The sequence below is a fragment of the Aphelocoma coerulescens genome, chromosome 10 (assembly GCF_041296385.1).
Source record: "Aphelocoma coerulescens isolate FSJ_1873_10779 chromosome 10, UR_Acoe_1.0, whole genome shotgun sequence".
NCBI classification, from domain to species: Eukaryota; Metazoa; Chordata; class Aves; order Passeriformes; family Corvidae; genus Aphelocoma; species Aphelocoma coerulescens.
Genome location: NC_091024.1, coordinates 21258923 through 21278795, shown reverse-complemented (window position 1 = coordinate 21278795; position 19873 = coordinate 21258923). Strand labels below are relative to the sequence as shown.

Sequence of the window (19873 nt, the reverse complement as noted above, 5' to 3'; positions counted from 1 at the left end):
TTCACATTCCATCACTGAGGATGCTAGAACTGGAATCATGTATTTTTGATGGTCAGGACAAAAGGAAGGGGTTATTTCCCTTTATCTGGCATTAGTGAGACCCCACTTGGATACTATTTCCAAGTACATGAAGAGAGTCAGAGAGTCCTGCTGAGGATGGTCAGGGGCAGAACAAGGGAGTTTCACTTCTTTAGCCTGGAGAAGAAAGGGCTCAGGCGGGATGTAACTCCCACAGCAATGATCAAGAGCCACTTTCCTGAAGCACCTGGACACACAGCGGAGCTGCAGGGCAGTCCTGCTGGTCCATGACTGGTTCTGGGGAGCTGGTGCAATGCACACAGGTCTCATTCCTCTCATCCCTGTGCTCAGCAGGGATGCTCCTGAGATGGAGCCAGGCTGCTTGAGTAAGGTTTCACCATAAGGCTGCACAGCCAGCACTGGCTCCCAGGCAGTTTGCTCCCTGCCACAGTTCCTCAAGAAAACAGCCGCACACTACGTGGGGAGCTGCATGGACACAAGAAGCCTCTTCTCTCCCACTCACATCCTCCAAGAAGGCAGAGGATCCCCCGTGATGAGCTCTTCACTGGAGCCATCAGGGGACAGCAGGGCTGCTAAATAGTACTCAAAACCTTCCAAGTGCAGAAAGGGCACACAGCAGCATCTGTGCAGACTTCTGCATCTCCAGCCCTTCCTGCAGGCTCTGGGAGAAAAGCCCTCTCACTAGACTCACCTCCATCCCCACAAAATGCCAAAGGACAAAATGCCTCCCTGGGATGGAGAGAGGCAGCCAGAAGTGCCAGCAGCCAAGTGGGCTGTAAGGAGACACCGACCAACTCAATCTGCTGCCTTTTAAGGAGTGGCAGAGGCTGAGGCATCCTGGAACAAGCTAGCGCAGTTCTGCAGGCTCCCAGCCGCGGGGTGCATTCACAGACCACACCGGCCATGCCTCATGGCCCCCACAGCAGCTCAAAACTGTGCAGGGCAGCCACCCCTCAGCTAAGATAGAGTCTGAAAAACCCCAGAGCCTCGGATGGCAGAGCAAGGTTCCTGCAGTGGCTGCAGCGCTCACTCACGCAAGGTCCTCACAATCCCATCAATCACCTCAGTCCCTCACAGCAACCAGGAGAACAGCTTCTTCCTGGCAGCAGGCAGAGGGGAGGATGATGCTTTTTCAGAAAGCCTTCATCGAGCCACTGCTAACTCATCCCACCGATGCCTGAGGGCTTTGCTCCACTTACAGAAAATATTTTGCTGGTCCAGCAGTGAATTTGCTGCTGTCATTCCCACCCATGGAGCAGAGGGGAAAGGGAATGTGCTGCTGGGAAGCAACAGCAGGATGGAGTTTAGGCTGAAGCACGGATACAGGAAATATAAGTGCATGGGTACAGGAGCAACACCAGGAACAAGGTTAAAAGGCAAGATATGCATGAAACAGTACAGAGCACCAGAGAGAACTTCAGCCAAAAAAAGAGGAGCAAGCTGGCCCAAAGACAAGGTGTCAGGAAGACAAAGAACAGGACTGGAGCCAGTAAATTCTCAGAGGAGATCAGGAGCTCTCTGAAATTCAGGGATTTTGCCTAAGATTTATGAGAGATGAAGGAAAACAAGAAGGCAAAAGATCCCAAAGAGCACCCTCTCTATAGGGAGTAACAGGCAAGTCCAAAGTCAGCTCATCACTGCCCACAAAGGGTCTCAAAGATATGGCAAGGACATGACCACCAGCATCCTTTGTCCCCTGTGTCTCAGAGGAGTGAACTGGCTGGACGGGCACGCTGATGTCAGTGTAGGCAAGGGAGCAGGGAAAATCAATTCACTTAAAAGCTTCCGGCTGCTTTGCCACACTGATCCCCCACGTGCGGTGGGATGTGGGCACACAGTCCCATGGAGCAGGAGGCAACCATGCACCGCTTTATTAGGCAGTGGTGCTGCACACACAGCCGAGGCCGGTCACTATTTACATTTGGCAAAGGATGGCAGTGAGTACTGAGCACCGGTGCAGGTGAGGGCAGCCTGCCTGGGCCCCTGCGTGCCTCGCTGGCCCCAGGCAGGTTCTGCTCACCCCTGCCAGCCTTCTTACCTGCGGGCACAGCCGTTTTGTCTCTCATGGGCACCCTCATGGAGGCACCTCAGGCCTGCTACCAGATGATTTATCCCCGTACTCACACACACTGCCCCCCTCCCTGGACTCTCCAAGGTCCCAGCCCCAGTCCTGGCATCCCAAGCTCTGCCTGGAGGCAGGTGTGGACAGCCGGCGAGCCCCGCTCAGCTCTTCGCACAGGGGGTCCTTCCAGTGCCATGCCAGCAGGCAAACCAGTGCATGGGAGCCCCTAGAAGAGCAGGACAAGGGGCCTGGCTGCAGCAATCCCCAACAGCACTGGCCGTGCCCAGCGAGCTGCTTGTGGGCTGACGGTCTGGAGCCCATCCTCATCACGGTGGCGCTCAGCCCTGCAAATGGGCCAGTTTTGGGTGCACCCAGCCTTAAGCCTGGCTCGTGGGGGTGAGTACTATAGGGTACGGATAGCCACTGGGTAAAGCAAGGACATGTGCTCAGCCCCCTTGATGGGCAGCTTGCGGCTGGCGTAGTGATGGATGATCTCCGGCACGCTGTCGAAGGGCGGGCTGTGCTGACCCAGCACGTACTTGTTTTCCTGCGTCCGGGACAGTTTCATGTGCATGAAGCCCTGGCTGCTCCTGCAAGGACAGATCAAGGCAGGGTTAGGGGGTACAGTTGGCCCCAGCCTCCCAGCTCCTGACCCCCCGACAACAGGCAGTTTGCCTCTGCAGCTGAGGGGGACACTGCTGGCTCCTCTCTGCAGCCATGGCCCTGCCTGCACCATCCTGCTCCTGGCCGACTCCAACAAAGCCCACGGAGCAAAGGAGGGACATGGCCAACCACACTGCACTGTGACCCTTTGGGGAGCACAGCCATGCGACAGGGTGTGCAGGACCCATCTGGGCTGTGTGTGGGCATCACCTGGGCAAGGGCAGCAGGGGCACTTGCTGTAGGGTCATGGAGGGGTAGCAGCTTTTGCTCCTCGCATGTGACAATGCCCCTTTTGCAACCACTGGCTCTCACAGGAGCCCCTCAGCTCCCAGGACTTCAGCTCCCAGATCTCCAGCCTCGCCATGGCAAACCAGGTTTTTCTCCTGTGGCCCACAACCGAAGGATTTTCTCCTTCCCCCTCTCCCCACGCCACTGCTGCAGGCTCCATAAAATCCACTCGGCGTAGTGAGGCCATTTCCCAGCACAGCACGGGCACCAAGCCACGCCAAGCTGTGCAGGCAGATCCTGCCACAAATGCTGATTCCAAGTGGCGGACTAATGGCCCTGTTGCTATTAATTTGCGTCTCCGAGGAGAGCCACAGCCTGTCTGCAGCGTCTGGAATGCACATTACGGCAAAATATTGATGACTTAAAAGCAGACAGGACCTCATCAGTGATGCTGAGCCGCTTCTAGTGCTGCACAGCCTGGCCCCATCCCCCCAGCTGGAGATGGGCCATAATGGACAGCCCAGCTGCATTACTAGAATGGGTTTGAAATCCATTTAGAGACAGAAGCAAAGAGCCAGCTGTCCTGGGAGTCAGCTACAGCCCCCCACCAGGGGCCGAGGAAAAGCAATAGCTTGGCCGTGTCCTGTGTCCCTGTGGCAGGGAACTGGAGCGCTGCCACATGGGACCATGGAGAGATGATACTGGTTGTGTTTTGCCCAAATTGCTCCACAGGTCTTTGTCACAAGCTCAGGGATGTGATGAGATCGCACCCCTAGAGCGATGACTGAGGGAACAGGCTGCAAACACCAGCAGCCAGGACAAGGGGTGGGTGGTGCTCCTGCTGAGCACCTTTACAGGCACAAGGAAGGACCCAAAGCTTTGCAGTGTGGCCTCAGCCACTCTCATGGAGGCACAAACCAGGAGGGACCCACTCTCCAAGCATCTGAGGCAATGACATGACCCTGTCCATGACAGGCAGTGGGGGGCTGCCTATCCTGGATCAGCCCAGGACTGTCACAGCAAGGTTAAATCCTTCCAGCTACCTGACCTCCTCCTGGCTGCTCTCTCTTGTGCATATTTTCCTTTAAAGAAACACCAAAGAACTTCAGGTCAGCATTGGAATGCTTTTCAGACCATCTCCTTGGCTGTGCCTCCTTCCTCAAGGAAAAAAAAAAAAAGTTTAAAAAAATAATAGAGCGAGCTGCAGACAGCCAGCTTACAGCTCTATAAAAAGCATCCCAGGGGATTTTTCCTTGAACAGGCTCTACAGAGAAAGGCAATGGAGTAAAAATCCTGCTCTCAGGGCTGTGAGTTCTCCGCAAACTCTGCAAGGAAGGCAATGCCCAAGCAACTCCTGTATGGACTGGAGAAGGTGGGTGTGATTGCTGCACACCATGCCATCTGAGAGGAGGATTTTGCCATAAAGCTAAGGATGGTGGCAAGAAGTAAGGGAAAAACCACTAAGAAACAGGTGACTGGCTTGTGGAGAGGTGATGGAAAGCCACCTTTGATGATGGAATGGCACCTCCCAGGCTCTCCAACACACGTGCTGACTAATGCCACTCACAAGGTGATGGTGAGACCTCTCGCAGCCTCAAATGCAGCTCACCAACCAGAATAAGCTGTTGTTCCAAAATGGCTCACAAGCCAGGGCAAGGAAAAAGCACTGAGAAAACTAAAGCATCAGTAAAAATTCTGACAAAAAAAAAAAAAAGGGAAAGGAAGGAACTCTTCCAGAAGGGTTTGTTGGATGATCTGAAATCTCTATGTGCAGAAGGAAGAAAGAGTATTTTCAGTGGAACTCCTGCCCTGGGTTTGGTGCTGAAGGCAACAAAAAGAGTGAAAAAAAATATGGAGAGAGACAGAGCAATCTAATTCACAATTGTGCCACCGGGAAATAAAGAGAAGGCTGAAATCCGCAGGGAGCAGTGCAGGTAGAGGGACCACTGGGGAAACCCAAAGTATACTGTGAAAAGTGTAGGGTTACAGGGCCTGCTGTTGGGCAGAGACAGCTGAAGTGCTCCATAAATACTTGTTTCCCATCTGGCAGGAACAGAGCTAATATAGCTGTCCATCAGAAGAGCAAGAAGGTATTTGCTCATCCATCATCATCTTCAGAAAGTAACGGCTTTGATTTTCGCACTGCCCCAAGAGCCAGGAAAGAGCTGGATGAGGAGCTGTGGGCAGTTCCCCCCTGTCAGAACACATGCAAAGATGCTTCATGCAATTTTGGCATTCAGGGAATCTGGAAAACTGGGGAGTATGTAAAGAGTCCCCAAAAAACCCCAAGCATAAACCAAGCTGTGCTGTGGGGATGAGGTTTCCCTACTGGCAAACCAGAGCAGGGTAGAGCCCTCTCTACAGCTGGGAAATGGATCTGTGGGCTGGGGAGGCAAGGATGGGTACCCCTATTTCCATCAACAATGGGCTTGCACAAACTTTCTTTTCCCATGAAACTAAGCTACAAAAAAAGGGGGAACAAGAAGGCAGAGCTGGAAGCTGTAACCAGACACATTTGACTGGGCACTGAGGCACATCATTTGATCCATCTGAGGGATTGTTAGCACTGCCAAGGAAGAGCAGTGGGCCTCCAGATCTCCAAGCCTTCCTGAGAGATGTTTTTGCACGACATCAAACCAGAAACCTGTGCCACACCACAGAGAAGTGTGGACTTCATACTGCAGCCATTTCTGACCACCCATGGTCATCTCATAATTACCCAATTAGCATGGGCACAATTCACTTGGGGCACCCACCTATGGCACCGGGTCACCTCTGCTGTGGGTCCACACCCCCCAGCCCCACCAGGCTCACTCACTTCAAGGAGAGGGAGAAGTCATTCTTGCTGGTCTCGCTGTTGCGCACCAGGTAACTGGCCTCCTTGCACAGCCTCAGCAGTGTCTCTGCGTCTGTCCGGCTGATGGCTCCGTGGTACCAGCTGGAGGGGAGAGGGATGGGCTGTGCTGGGCACAGAGCAGACACCATAGGAAGGGCTCTGCCCTGGGGCAGCAGCAATGCCAGCCCCCGGCACCTCCCCAGGGACTGCAGCCACATTCAGGGAGAGGGAAGAGGGTGGCACCACTGGGGCTGGGAGACAAGGGGCAGGGACAAACAGGCTGAAGTGTGGGGACAAGCAAGAAAGAAAGAAGCAAGTCTGCCCCAGGGCTCCTCATGGTGTGACCACAGGGCTTCCTAGTGCAGGTAGAGGGGTTGGGCAGCCACTCTGGGCAGGCAGGACTCACCACTGGCTCTCCAGGGGCAGGGCAGGGTCAATCCTCTCCCCAACAAAGGGGCCAGGCTCAGTGGTCAGCGTCTTTGTGCTCTTGAGGCTGCTGGAGCCATGCCTGAGGGCAGCCCTGGCCTTCTCCTCCCTGCAGGGCGAGGTGCGGCCGTACCCCAGCCCCTCCGACGGACCTGCAAAACAGACATGCATCACAGGCTGGGATCCTAACTTTCTCCAGCAGGAAGAGCCAGAGCCACTTACATCACTCTGGGTCCCCTCACAGTGCCCCATCCCCCTGCTCTAAGCAAGGGCAGGGCAGCTCTTGGGCTGCTGATCACTGCAGTGCCCAGGCTGGGTCCCCACCATGCCAGGCCTGGAGCCAGTAGCTGAACCCATGGAAGACATTTCCAGGGAGGTTTCAAAAGCTCAGGAGGTTTTGCTAATGCAAAAACACATTTGGTGGCTGTGGTAGAGAGTTAAGTGAGATGCAGCAAGAAGAGGTTCCCCAGTCTCAGAGGAAAAAATTAGATTCAAAAAAAAAGAAGAGGGGATAGATGGAGCTAAAGGAAGCAGTCAGTTTGGAACCGATGGACACATTTCTGCTGGCACAAATAAACATGGGGTGAAAAAACAATTCCCTGAGGTGGGAAGGGGATATTTTGACTGCAGATACCTCCCCTGGCACTGCCACTTGCCTGTCACCAGCCCAGCCATGGCCATGAGCGTGGGGGATTGACCAAGCCATGCCCCAGGGACCTGGCCTCCCACTGCCTGTTATTTCCGTGCAGGATGATTTCACATTAACAATATTGTTTCTCCCTCCTCCCAAGAGTTCATTATTGCTCCCTGTACTGCCAACCCCCTTGCACAAATTACTTATCGATCAGGCGGAGCTGCCACAGTGTGGGGCTGCCAGGGGCTGATACCATGGCAGCACAGTCACCCCAGAGGTGGCTGAGCCCAGGAATCACAGCTCCCAGGACTACTGGAATGCCCCGGACAGGACAACTTCTCTCCATGCTTCCTGGCTGCTGGAGGGGGAGGCAAAAAATAGCCAGAGGGATGTTTTCCTCTCTAGCAGGGCACCCTCTAAGGCAGGGTGTTTGAGTGACACCTTGTCCACATGCTATGCAGGTGAGCAGGACTCCAGCCCCCCCAGCACTGTAAGGAGGGGAAGGCAGCCAAAAGCAAACCCAGCCAAAATCCTCTGCAGCTTAGCATGGCTTGAACCACCATAAGCAGCAGCTCAGGGAGGAGGTACCCAGCACTACGACTTGACAAGCCCTGCCTCTGCGGTGCTCTGGCTTTTCACTAACCATGCTCGCCTTTGTACATCACACCCAGGCTTCAATTTCAACTCATCACCTTAAAAAATGGGGGCAATCGTTAAAAGCTAGACAATCAAACAGCCCAAGTATTTGCTGGCGGCACAGTCATTGCGTTACAGGCTCAAAAGAAATGCATTGCACCTGTCAAGAGGGAGGCAGAGGCATGTGCATGATTAAACAGGGTATTAAAAACAAGCCCTTAGGAGGAAGAAGACATCCTTCAAGACGTTCAAGTCACCCCAAGACACGGGAAGTAGAAAATGAGACAAAACTCTGGCAAGATAAACTTAACATAACAAAGCAAGGCAAGTCAGAGAGAAAAAAGAGACTCTGTGTTGCTAAATCCAGGAAAAATGACAAACTGATGTATTCATCAGGAGCAAGATGCATGTCAGAGTGACTGTGGGCATAATAAATGATGGGAGAAAAGAAGAGGCTGCATAGCAAAGAGATTAATTTTTCTTGACACGTGCATTCATTGCAGGAAGAGGATCAGAAAGTTCCCACCTGCCAAGACCTTTCTTCTTGAGAACTGATCTCAGCCTGCAGCATCGCTACAGTTTTGGGAAGTCCCCAACAAAGCCCTGGCAGAGCGGCCACTTCACTCTCAAGTGACCCCATCACCAGCACCAAAACAAGCCATCACCTGCAGCCTGTGCTCAAACCCACCCGGGAAGCAGCAAAGGCCACTCTGGCTTTATCTTATGAAGCTCTGCAGGGATCTGGGTAACTGCAGATAAGGAAATCAGGTATCTGTACCTGGCATGTTGCAGTGCCCACCTGGGCAGCGTTAGTGGGGAAGGCATGGCATGCCGCTGCACAAGAAAGGGCACAGCTTGCATCCCAGTTCCCCACTGCTAACGACTCAGTCATGGCTTTCCACAAAATCCCCCCACCTACTGCTCTTGGCAAAATCCTAATTCACCACAGCGTAACAGCAAGGTCCTTAAAATATCAATAAAGGGTTAAAAGAGAAGCAGCAATATTTGGCTTTTATAAGCGAGACTGCCAGCAGCATCCAAAGGGGATTTACCCAGGGGCTCTGTGCTCAGCACACACAAAAAAGGCTTCACAACAAGGCAAACCTGAGATGACAAAGTGTACCTGGGAGATTTGGCTGCTCAGGATAACAAAAGCAAGAGTGGAGAATCCACAGGGACCTCCTGACACTAAGCAGCAAGGTAATAAAACAGCAGAGGAAATGGAGCAGTGCTAAATGATGAAGAGGGGAAAAACCAGCCCCATCTTCAGCACTGGGATCTGAATTAGCTGCTAGCACACCTGTAAGGGACCTGGGTATTAAAAGTCACAAGAAAACATCAGCTAAATACTCAGTGCAATTGTCAAGAAGACCTTAAAAGCAGCCATCAAATGTTGGGAATTTGGAGGCAAAGAGGAGAGAACAAAAGGGACAGTAATGACTCCACCACAGAATAATCTCCCAGAGCAGCTCCACTGCTGCAAAGAGCTAGTGCCTCTTCGTAGCAGGAAGGTGCAGCAGCACAAACACCTGGTGTCCAGCACATGACAACTGAGGGGGCCAGGAGGAGCTGCAGGAGGGCAGAGGAGGAGGGTTGTGTCTGGCAGTGCACTGGGCAAGCTCCGAGGCATCGCAGTGGGCCAGGGTCACAGCAAGCACCGGCCACAGCCCCCCCGGACACACCGCTGTCACGCGAGACCCACCATTGGCGTCTTCGTAGCTGTGCTGGCCGTGCTGCAGAGGGACGGGGGCACCAGCCTCCCCATCCGGGGGGCTTTCACCGCTGTCGAGCTGTCCCACCGGTGGGGGCCATGGCAGGTCTTTAATGACCTTGATTTCAACTGGATGGGGGGTGGGGAGGGTGTGGGAAAGAGAGAGAAAGAGACAGAAAGAAAGGGCTTAGAAAAAACCATCAGCAACACCAGAGGTCCATGGAGAAGGAGAACAGTTGTGGGGGGAAAGACCTGAGGACTAAATTCCTGGGAGCCCTACACCAGCTTGGCCATCTCATCCCCTCCATAGCACCAAGCAAGGACAGGCCTGAGGTGGGGTACATTCCCAATGGAGAGACCCTGCTCCTCCATCAGGTTTTCCAGCCAACCCTCTCTAGGATATGGGGGAGCCTGCAATGACCCTATTCCACATACTTGTCTGGGGGCCTTGGCCGAACATTCCATTGCCATCTGTCCTGCCCGTCTTGCCCTAGGTGTCTCCCAGCCACCCACAGGGCCCACATTCCCCTGCCAGGCAGCAGTGGGCTGCAGCCTTGTGCCAGTACCAGCTGCCCATCAACAGGGGTCCCATGGACCCCCAAAGGGGGAATGGGACAGCACAGATATTTTGGCATCACCGGAGAGAAAAAACACCCCACGAGACACAGCAGGACCTTCTCTGGCTTCAGAAAAAAACAGGCAGCAGGTCCCAGCGTGGCCCAGAGAACAGCAACCTGACTCCCTTGGGACTTGGAGCAGGCCTGAAGCAGACTGGGCAGTGCTCACATGCATCCACATGTGAGCCAGACCTGTGAACACACCACCTCCACCCAGGGATATCAAGCAAGGTGGCTCATCCAGAGCACAGACACCGAAGCACAAACCCAGCCCAGCAGTGCACACTGTTCCAAGATGGAGCCCGACACACCGAATCCTCAGAACAGGGTGCTGTGGGACCTGGTGGCCCCAAGCACAAGTAGGCACTGCAGCGCTGAGCCCAGCACACACACCTCCAGCTCGCAGTGCCCAAACCCAAAAGGTGAACCACTCTCCAACCTCAAATTTTCACATCTCTCTCTGCCATCATCTCCACACAGTGCCACCAGCCTGAGCACCCTCAGTGCCAACTGCAACACAGACACACAATGGTGCAATTAAAATGCATCCTAGATAAGAGCGTGGCAATTAGCCAGCACTGGCGAGGAGCCAACGCTAATGCACAGCATGGATTTCCTCATTACCAAACACAAACACAATCGATCCCGCAGCACGGATAAATAGGTCGGGGGGCTGGACGAAGCCTGGACGAAGGCTCCTTGGGCATCCTCCTGCCCTGAGGATGGAGGGATCTGCTTGAGCCCAGGGTTGAACCTACCCCTGCAACCCAAGGTTGGGGGTGCTAATTTGCACCAGAGGCTGTGATTGGTCAGAGCAGGGAAGAGGCAACGGGAGACAGGTGTTGGACAGATGACCAAGGCAGCTCTATCCATCACTCTGTCCAGCCTGGCTCCCTGCTCAGACAAACAGCTTCTGCAAGAACACAGGCGCTCCCTGAGCCATGGAAATGCAGAGGCCAACATTACTGACCCCAAGGATCCAGTTTCACAAAAAGTGTTGTTTGCTTTATGGCTGTTCCCATCACTCACCTGCAAAGGCTTTGGAGATCCGCTCTTTCTTCCACTCCCAGGGCTGGTCATATTCCTCCGGTGGCCGCTCATCATCCTCGGGCAGCCGGGACTCCCTGGGCCTGGGGCAAGCTGGGCAGTCACTGTCCATGTCCAGCACAGGCTCATAAGGAGTGTCATAGAGGTGCAGCGGCCGGGCGGGAGCCTCCCGTAAGCCCTTCTGGCGGATCTCTAGCAGGAGAAGAGGGAAAAGACCATGAGCCTTCTGCCCAACACAGCCATGGTCCCCAAAACCGTGCTAGATGACAGCGCTCAATGTCACCCATGGGTAAAATGGGGTAGGGAGCATCAGCAGAGGAGGAGACAGCGAGCAGCTGCCAGAAGTGGGAGAGCTGCTCAGCAGCACCAAGATCCCCACAGTACCACACCCTCCCTCCTGGGCAGCCCGGCAAAACGGGGTCAGTGGGGACAGAGTACCCCCCAAGCCTGATTTCCTGCAAGCAGTGAGGCTGGGTTTCTCCCCAGGAGACCCAGAGTGGCCAGTTTAATAAAACGCCCTTCCCTCAAGCAAAACATAGTCTCTCCCACAGGCACAAGCAGCCTCTCCACTGTTTGCTGGTTTTTCCAAGAAATATAATGGTCTACTTCAAAAAGCCACATGAGCTTTCCAGAAGCCATTCGCTCCATGAAAACCACAGAGCTCCAAAGCAGAGCCAGAGCTTGGAGCACACAAGCCACCATGGTGACTCTGAGCACTGCCTTCAGGAGCACATGCTCCCAGCTTGCCAGTTTTCCAGCCCCAGACAGGCCCACAGGGGACCCTGCTGCTGCAGCAGACACAGCATGTTCTGGCCCAGTCCTAATTGAATTAAATAGGTCCCACATCCATCTTAGTTTTAAGCCAGATGCATGCAATGTCAGGTCCCTCCTGGCTCGGCCTGGCAATTGGGAATCCTGGGGGACAGCATCGCAGGGAGAGATGTGCCTGTAGTGCTCAGTCAGTTTTTGAGTGCTCTGGCAAACCCAGAGCACAAGGTTGAAGCTGGGAAAATTTGCCTGCAAAATGGCTGTCCCCCACCACAGCCATTGCCCTGGTTTGCCTTGTCTGGGGGAGCCAATGCTGTCACAGGCTGCAAGGAACAGAGTACAGTGGCCACCAAACTTGGGGACCAGAGGTGCAAAGAGTGGCCTTTGCATGAAGCCTTCCACCTTACCAGCCATCATCTTCTGGGCTTCATACGGCTCCATATATCCGTCATTCTCCATCACCTTCTCCAGCCCTGCCTGGCTACCTGCCACCTGTGCCGCATCAAAGGGATCTGCGTAGTCCTCCAGGACAGCCAGCTGGAAGAGGGGAAGAGTAGGAAAAGGGTTAGGGCATTCTCTGCCTTTACTGGGAGGTGGAAGGCAGAGCTCCCCACGAGCTCTTCCAACAGCAGCCAGAGCGGCCACTGACAGCCCAAACCTGCATCATGGCAGCCCTGCAGAGCAGGTGCTGGCAGCTGACAGCTTTCCAGGCACCGGCACTGGGCCATGGAAACGCTCCAGCCTTTGTCCCAAAAGCTGGGATGGAGCCAAGCAGAGCAGAAGGCAGACCTGCCCCTCCCTCACCATCAGGCTCAGCACTGTCAGCACCCACACACATGTCCTGGCCGGGTCCCCACTGCGGCGCAGGGCTGCCAGCAGTGCCGTACCCTCCACGGCACACAGATGCTCTCCTGCACACAGCCACATTTCCTTTCCCAAGGTGGAGAAGGGGCACAGATCCCAAAAGAGGGGTGTCAGCTGGCACTGACATGACTAGGAACTTGCTGGTTATTTTCCAGGGCTCCTGTGCACTCATTTGAAGATATTTTCTAACAAAAGGGCTAAGAACAGCCTATGGCTTCCTCTCCACTCCTTCCCAGGCCTCCACAGCATCCCCAGACACATCCTAAGTAAGACACGATAGAGCCTTCCTCCAGGAAGCAGAACCAGGAGCTTCTCAAGTGCCATGTCACAGGGTCAGCACTAAATTCCTGAGATTTGCACTTACTAGTGAGAAGGAGAGGATCCTGCAGTAGGATATGGGGCATGTCCCAGAGCTCAATCCCCTCCAGCACTGGAACCACATGCCTGCTCTAGCACCTCAGCAGCTTCCCAGCCAGAGCACTCCATCACACAACACTGCAGTCCCCAAGAAGCCTGGAGCTGTACATCCCACCCTCCAGCTGCACAGCCTGCTCCCAAAGAAGGGCCAGGCAATATTTCCAGCAGCAATTAAGCGTACCCAAGCACCTTACCAGGGTCTGCTCACCTACCAGGATGCAAACCCCTGGCTTAGAAAGGTTTGCTACCACAACATGGGCTATGGAGATGTCCCACAGCAAGGACCAAATGTCCCAAGCATGGTGTGGCAGCTGTCTAATCCCACCCAGTGCCAGGCTCCATCATCACCACTACACTGCCCCTGCTCCTGGCCAGCCACAGAGACCACGGCTGCTCACACATTCCTCTGCAGCTCCAATAACCGGCTTAAAACAAAACACTTCTCCCTCCTTCCTGTGCAAAACGCCCAACAATGGCCTGTAACAGCAAAACCCATCAGGAAAAGGGAACAGGAACTGGAACTGTAAACACCTCCGTGCAGTCCCAAGACTTGGCATCCCTATGAGCTACAGGAGGCACATGGCTCTCTGCACCTGGCTCACCACCTCCTCCCTAAATGTCCCACCTCCATGGGCAGCCAATGCATGGGGAACTGGGTCAGCCCTCCAAGCCTGGTCCCTCCATGCCAGGGCACGAGCGAGTAGCTGATCATCCTCAGACCAAATCCCAACTGCCCTAGAGGAGTAAAATAGGGTTCAAACATGGGAGATGCAGGTGCTCTCACCCCTTGGCAAGGCAGCAGAGGACAGACAGTGTCAGAGTACTGGCTCCACCCCGGGCATGGGGCAGAGAGCCAGGACAGGGCAGCAGGAGCAGCCAGCCCCTGGCTTTGCAATCTGCTCTCACCTCCATCATCCGAGGGGTGACATGGCATTGCTCAGGCCCTGTCAGGCACTGGGGACATGAAGAGGCAGTGCTGAGCCCAGGACTCTGCAGCCCTTTGCTTGCCACCACCAGGACAAAATTCCCCAGGGCAAATGCAAGTTGCTGGTGACTTTTACAGGTGCTTGGTCAGCCAGGACCTGCTTCCCAGTTGCTGTCTGCGAGATCTCAGTGAAGCCGCTCCGAACAGCCGGGAGATCCCATGGCCTCTCCCATGCCTCAAAAGCTGCACAGAGGCTCCTGCTGCACCTCCACATCTGTAGAGCAACAGCATCTTCACACACGTGCTCGTGACAATGGAGGCATGGGCATGCTGGCAGTGTCCCCACACACACACAAATGCACCGGTTCGACAGGCAAGGTGGGTGGACGGGCAGTGCCATGTCCAATGCTCACCCTGTGCAGAGCTCTCATGGCTCCAAGCATGCTGGGGAGCTGTGAAATGCAGTCTGCTGACCCTCCTGGGGTTAGTTGTCTGTTCCTCTGGCCCCAAGCCCAACCTGACCACATTTAGACGTGCCACAAACCACATTTCCTAGACAAGCGCAGACCCAGTCCTGGACCCTCCCTCTGCCCCATACACACATAGCAGCTTCAGACAGGGCCAAGAGGCTTCCCTGCATGCAGTGGTCACTGCCATAGAATAATTAAGGCTGGAAAAGACCTCCAAGATCATCAAGCCCAACCTTATTTCCAACTGTATTTCCTCGTGTTTAGGTCTGGCATCTCAGGGGGGAACACACAAGCTCCAGCAGGCTCACAGAGTGGCCTCCACTCAGATGCCTCCAGGTCTAGAAAGCAGAGGATAGTGGAGAATCCTAACAGGTCTCTGTCAAGACCCATAAAACTGGGTATTTTGCCTGAAGAAGGGTGCAGTGGCACTCAGCAGAGATTGTTGACAGAGGATGTGGTTTGCTGGGCTCAGCTTGGACCCAGAGAAAAGGCCTTGGATTAGAGGCAAGCTCCTTGAGTTTGGGGGGAATTTGCCACACTAGTTTGCTTCTCCACTGCCTCAAGGAGAAGGAGCAAGGTCTCCCAACTGTAGGGTGATGAGAACACAAACCCATTTGTTTTTTAAATGGTTAGATATTACAGCAGAGAGCCACGGAAAAGGTGGGGAGGTAATTACAGCCTCCAGGAGCATCACAACCTCAGGGTGCACAAGCAAGCACACAAAAATGTGCTTGACTGAGGGACTGGAGGCTCCAGCCAGTGCCTGGAATGGGGCAAACAGCAGAGATCATGCAATTACCAGGCACATCCTAATGCCCTCGCACATGAGGCCATATTACAGTTGCTCAGGAAACTGCATCTCTGACATTTCCTAATCTGAGTACTGGACTTGATGAGCTATGCAGGACCCTCAGCAGCAGCCACAGGGCAAACGGCTGCTCCCCAGAGCAGGAGAGGGCCACAGCCGCTAGCAGGGCAGCTCCCAGGGTTGCCTAAGCCCCCACACTTTGGTCAAAGGCCAGGCATTTCCATGCTTTGCTCATGTTCCATGTTGCTGAGGGAGCTGCTCACCACCTGCTGATCCCACCACATGGCTATGGAGGCATCGCCTGCTCATACACAGCACAAGGTTCGCTAGACTTGAAATAATTTGGGTGCAAAGCAAAGCCTGACATGCAAAGCCACCATCCCAGGGCAGCTCTTGGTGCAGACCAGTCCTTCAGGGAGCAGCCAAGCACCACTGGCACCTGGACACATATCCTGCTTGAGCATGACTGTTTTTCATGTATTTATCTGCCATGGCAATGCAAATCCCAAATCCCTGCTGCAGCACCAAAGCTTGTCTCGCTCTATTATACATGCCAACTGTAAGGGAAAAAAAAGAAAGTCAAAACAAAATTAATGCAAAGAACCAGATCATCACTGGGTTCTTGCAATCAAACAGCTTTTACGCTGCCCACTAGTGAAGGTGACAGATCACAGCTCTTCAAGAGCATTCACAGTTCCGACACCAAAGTCCCAGGGCAGAGCTGGGTTCTTTGTCCCATCTTGCCCAGAAACATTCTACCTGCCACCACCTTATGCCACAACAAGATGTTCCACTCTATACAGAGGTTTGTAGAGGATTCCTGGGGAGATCTTCCACCTTAAAAACAAGTTTCCCACCCTGGAGATAAAGTGCATTTGGGGTCTCCTCAGAAGACTGGTTAAACCGAGCAAACTCATTTCATTCTGTCAGGTGCAAAATTCCTCCAGTTTTACACATCTGGCAGCTTGGCTTTTGGCAGACACTGAAGCCAAACCCAAAAACAAATACAACACTGACCTTCCAAGAAGGGTCTGGTCCACAGCCCCATGGGGCACGGCATGCCCAGGCTGGGAGCCTAGGGCTGCACCCGTGGCACAGGAGGAGGGCATGCGGGACGGACAGCACGGCATCAGCATCGCATAAGATGACTCAGTTTGAGGAGGCTCTCACAGGAAAGACACACACCCAAGAGCTTCCTGACAGGCTGTTCCCACACCCTGCAGCACTGACCCTGCGCTCCCAGCAAGAACAGCAGAGACAAAGATGTCCTGAGGCAGATCCCCAAGCCCATCCTCAAGCACATCCGGGGTGCGGGCAGCAGAAGGTCCCTCATCGCATCTCTCCCTGCTGCATCCCAGTGGCGTTGCTCCTTGTGCCTAATCCAAACACGGCAGGGAAGACATCTCCAGGGTATCCACCTGGCTCAGGTGAACCACACAGGGCCAGTCCATTGTCCACTGCTGCAGGGAAAGGCCTGTCAGACCAAGAAGACTGAGAAGGGCTTGTGCTGTCTGCACCATTTCCAGCAGAGTTTGGAAAGCAAGTCACTGCAGAGCTCACTCTAATGCAACCCCACAGGATGCTGCAGATCCCACAGAAGGCGCAAAGATGAGATGGCTCATGCTACAGCAGCAAGGCATCGTGCAGCCCAGGCAGGAAGGATTCCTGTGCCAAGATGTTCCTGCCCATTCCATTCTCCAGAACTGGCAAGATAGCTACAGCAGGCAGAGGGCTCCCAGGGAACATAGTCAGCCCCCAACCACAACAAATGACACGGTCTCAGCCAAACCACACAGTCAGACCAGTGACTGCTCTTTCCACTTCTCTCCATCCTCATTGTCCCCACTTGGAAGGGCTGCACATTTTATTAAGAGTGATTTTCCCCATCAATCATTAACAAAAACCCTCTCTGCTCCAGCAGCTTTGTCTGTACACAGAATTGTATTTCTCCTTTATCTCCAGCATCAACACAACCCAAGGGGTCTACAGTCCCAATCCCTGCAGCAGGTAGGGAACAGTGCCCAGAGCCTCTTCCTAAGTGTGTGAGCACTGAGCCCCCTGCACAACCATGATCTCAGCAGAGGCTGCAGCCCAGCTCCAGCATCCCTCCCCTGTTCCAGGACAGCTTGACATCACCAAGAGCAAGGGTCACAAGCAGCAGGAAACCCCCACCAGGCACTTCCATCCTCCTGTACCACCTCCAGGAAGTGCCACCATGATGTTGGAGCAGCTGGGGAACCCACTGCTCAGCCCAGTGCCAAGGCTAGCAGATGAGAGCTGCAAAGGGCATTTCAGCCCAACAGAGTTGCTCCACATGGTGGATGCTCCCTGGCTCCTCCAGGAAAATTGTATTAATGGACAGCTGCAAGCACTATCCAATATTTCCACTTTTACTCCAGTTTCACCCAGGCTCTGGAGCTCTGTCTGTGTCCATCATGCACCAGAGCCCTAAAGAATTAGAAGCCTCCTCCCTACAGTAGTACACAGGAGACTAGCAGTAATCTAATCACCGCCTATCTTGGATAAATGAAGGGTCTTCTTCAGCCTAGCGCTGTTAGCACAGTTTCCCCAAATGTATTCCAGCTTCTGACTTTTCTCTAAACTTCCCAGATTCTCCCCCGCCTTTGGACCCCCAAACAGCCTGGCTGTGTCTGTCAGCAGTCCCTGCTTCCCACAACTCTGGCTCAGCCCTTTGCACATCACAGCCTGAGTCCACACGCTCCTGCTCTGATCCCGCAACGCGTGCTCCAGAGGAAAAACCATCCAGGCTGCCTCAGCAAACCACAGCACCGTGGTGGCACCTCTGGTCCCTGCTACCAGCGCTCCCCTCCTCATCCTCCTCTGCTGCCTGCAGCAGCCAGTTTACCCAGCTCAAAAGGGGAGCTCTGGGCCACTCTGGAAATCTCCAAAAAGCGATTAGTCAGTACAAGCAACTTCCCAAGATCCACCGCAACAAGTTTTTCTATCTGCTTAAAACATTCTCTAGCAGATTTTTTCCCGGTGCTTATTTCATTGTGCCACCCGGCAGTCCCAGGACCACGGATGTGATCACTGACTGGATCCACGACTCCCTCCGCCAGCCGGATCTGCAATCCCGTCGAGTTCGCCTGACAAGCTCCGTCTTGCAGGCGGCAGCGCTAGCGGGCACTAATTACCCCCTCCTGCCTTTATTTGCGCAGTCCCCGCATCAGCCTCTCCGCCGAGAGGGAGGCCCGCAGCCCCGGTTGGGTTTATCCTCCACCAGGCCTTTGTGCCACTAAGAGCCCGTCTCCCCATAGGGAGCTTCTGCCCAGCTCCTACCTCTCACCGGGGATGTTTCTCGCCCCCTTGCCAGCACCGGCAGCGCCAGGCTCTGCTCTCACCCTGGAGAAGCCGGCGGGGGGGCGGCAGACAAAGAGGCGCTGAGGCTCCCTGACAAAGCAGCACGGCATCTCCGGGGGTCCGACCGCCGCCGCTGGCACGGGCAGCCCGGGCAAGCGGGCAGAGAGAGATCCGCCGGGCATGGAGCGGTGTGAGGCCCAGGGTCACCGGCCCCAGCGTCGGAGGGCACCGCAGACGGTCCTGTACTCCTCTGCGAGCGCGCTTCCCGCCGGGGATCATACCTGCCTCCCGCGGGAGCCGGAGGGGAAGCCGGGGCCGCCCCCGTTCCCGCTGACGTGTGCCCGGCATGTCGGTGCTACCAGGGCACAGGGGGGGCGCGACACGAGAGTCCCGTGGAGCCTGGCCGTGGCCCCCTCTCGGTGCTCGAGGATCCTAACCCTGCTCCTTACTGTGGATGCCAACGGTCTGGCGGAACCACCGAGGGCATCTCCGTCACCGAGGCGCTCAGGCTCCACCTGCCCCTGGGGTCCTGGCCCTGCTCGTCACGGCAGGGGCCGAGGGTTCGGCGTGGTCACTCGGGGCATCCCAAGTGCCGGGATACCGCGGGGAGAGCAGCGGAGCCCCGTGCCCGGTCACTCACCTCCTGCGGCGGCTCGTCGGGCGGCTCGGGGCCGGCCGGGGGCGAGCTGGGGGGGGCGGGCACCAGCGGCGGCGGCGGGGGGCTGGCGGGCACCTTTTCCACCGCCTCCACCTTGATGAGCCGGTGCTTGGGCGAGACATAGCGGGGCCCGTCGGGGGCGGCCGCGGGCGGCGGGCCGCTGTAGGGGTCCTCGAAGTCGCGCTCCTTCTGCAGCCGGTAGGCCGCCACGATGTCGGGCTGGGCGGCGGCCAGCGGCTCGGCCGCGCCCCCGGGCGGTAGGGGCGGCTGCGGCGGCGGCCCGGCGCGGTAGTCGGGCTTGGGCGGCGCGGGTGGTGCGGGCCGGGCGCTGCGGAAGCCCAGGTGCTCGCGGAGCCAGCGGGCCATGGTGCCCACGCACTGCGGGGCTCCGCCGGCCCCCGCCCCGCCGCCGCCGCCGCCGCGCTCCGAGCCGGCCGCTCCGCTCAGCAGCATCGGCGCCGGCGGACTGAGCGCGGCGGCGGGGCCGGGGGGGGCGCGGGGGAGGCGGCCGGGGGAGGCGGCCAGTGCCACCTGCCGGAGCGCCGGGTGCGGGGCCTCCCCCGCCCCGCCCGCGCCGCGGCCCCGCGCCCGCTCCCCCCGGCACGGCCCGGCGCGGCCCTGAGCGCGGCCCGGCCTCCCCGGCCCGCCTCTCCCGGGGCCCGCCCCGCTCCCCGCCGCCTTCCGCTGCGCCCGGCGCGGCCCTCCCCGGCGCTCCGGCGGCTGCGGGCTCTCGGCTCGCTCCC

General features: G+C 55.9%; 1 protein-coding gene across 3 annotated transcripts; it reads right to left on the bottom strand.

Annotated features, from left to right (window-relative positions):
- Positions 1–1403: 1403 nt before the first annotated feature.
- Positions 1404–19600, bottom strand: LOC138116570 (SH2 domain-containing adapter protein F-like). Of its 3 annotated transcripts, none has more exons than XM_069026013.1 (7): positions 19113–19600; positions 12075–12204; positions 10882–11091; positions 9227–9364; positions 6235–6406; positions 5811–5930; positions 1404–2691 (listed from the first exon to the last, which is right to left on the bottom strand). In XM_069026013.1, exons 1-7 carry the CDS (start codon positions 19581–19583, stop codon positions 2505–2507), a joined length of 1428 nt encoding a protein of 475 aa, XP_068882114.1. In that variant the 5' UTR covers positions 19584–19600; the 3' UTR covers positions 1404–2504. The 3 variants fall into 3 exon arrangements, with proteins under 3 accessions (XP_068882114.1, XP_068882116.1, XP_068882115.1); XM_069026015.1 differs by lacking the exon at positions 19113–19600 and adding an exon at positions 18754–18770; XM_069026014.1 differs by lacking the exon at positions 9227–9364 and having other exon boundaries at positions 19113–19599.
- Positions 19601–19873: the final 273 nt, after the last annotated feature.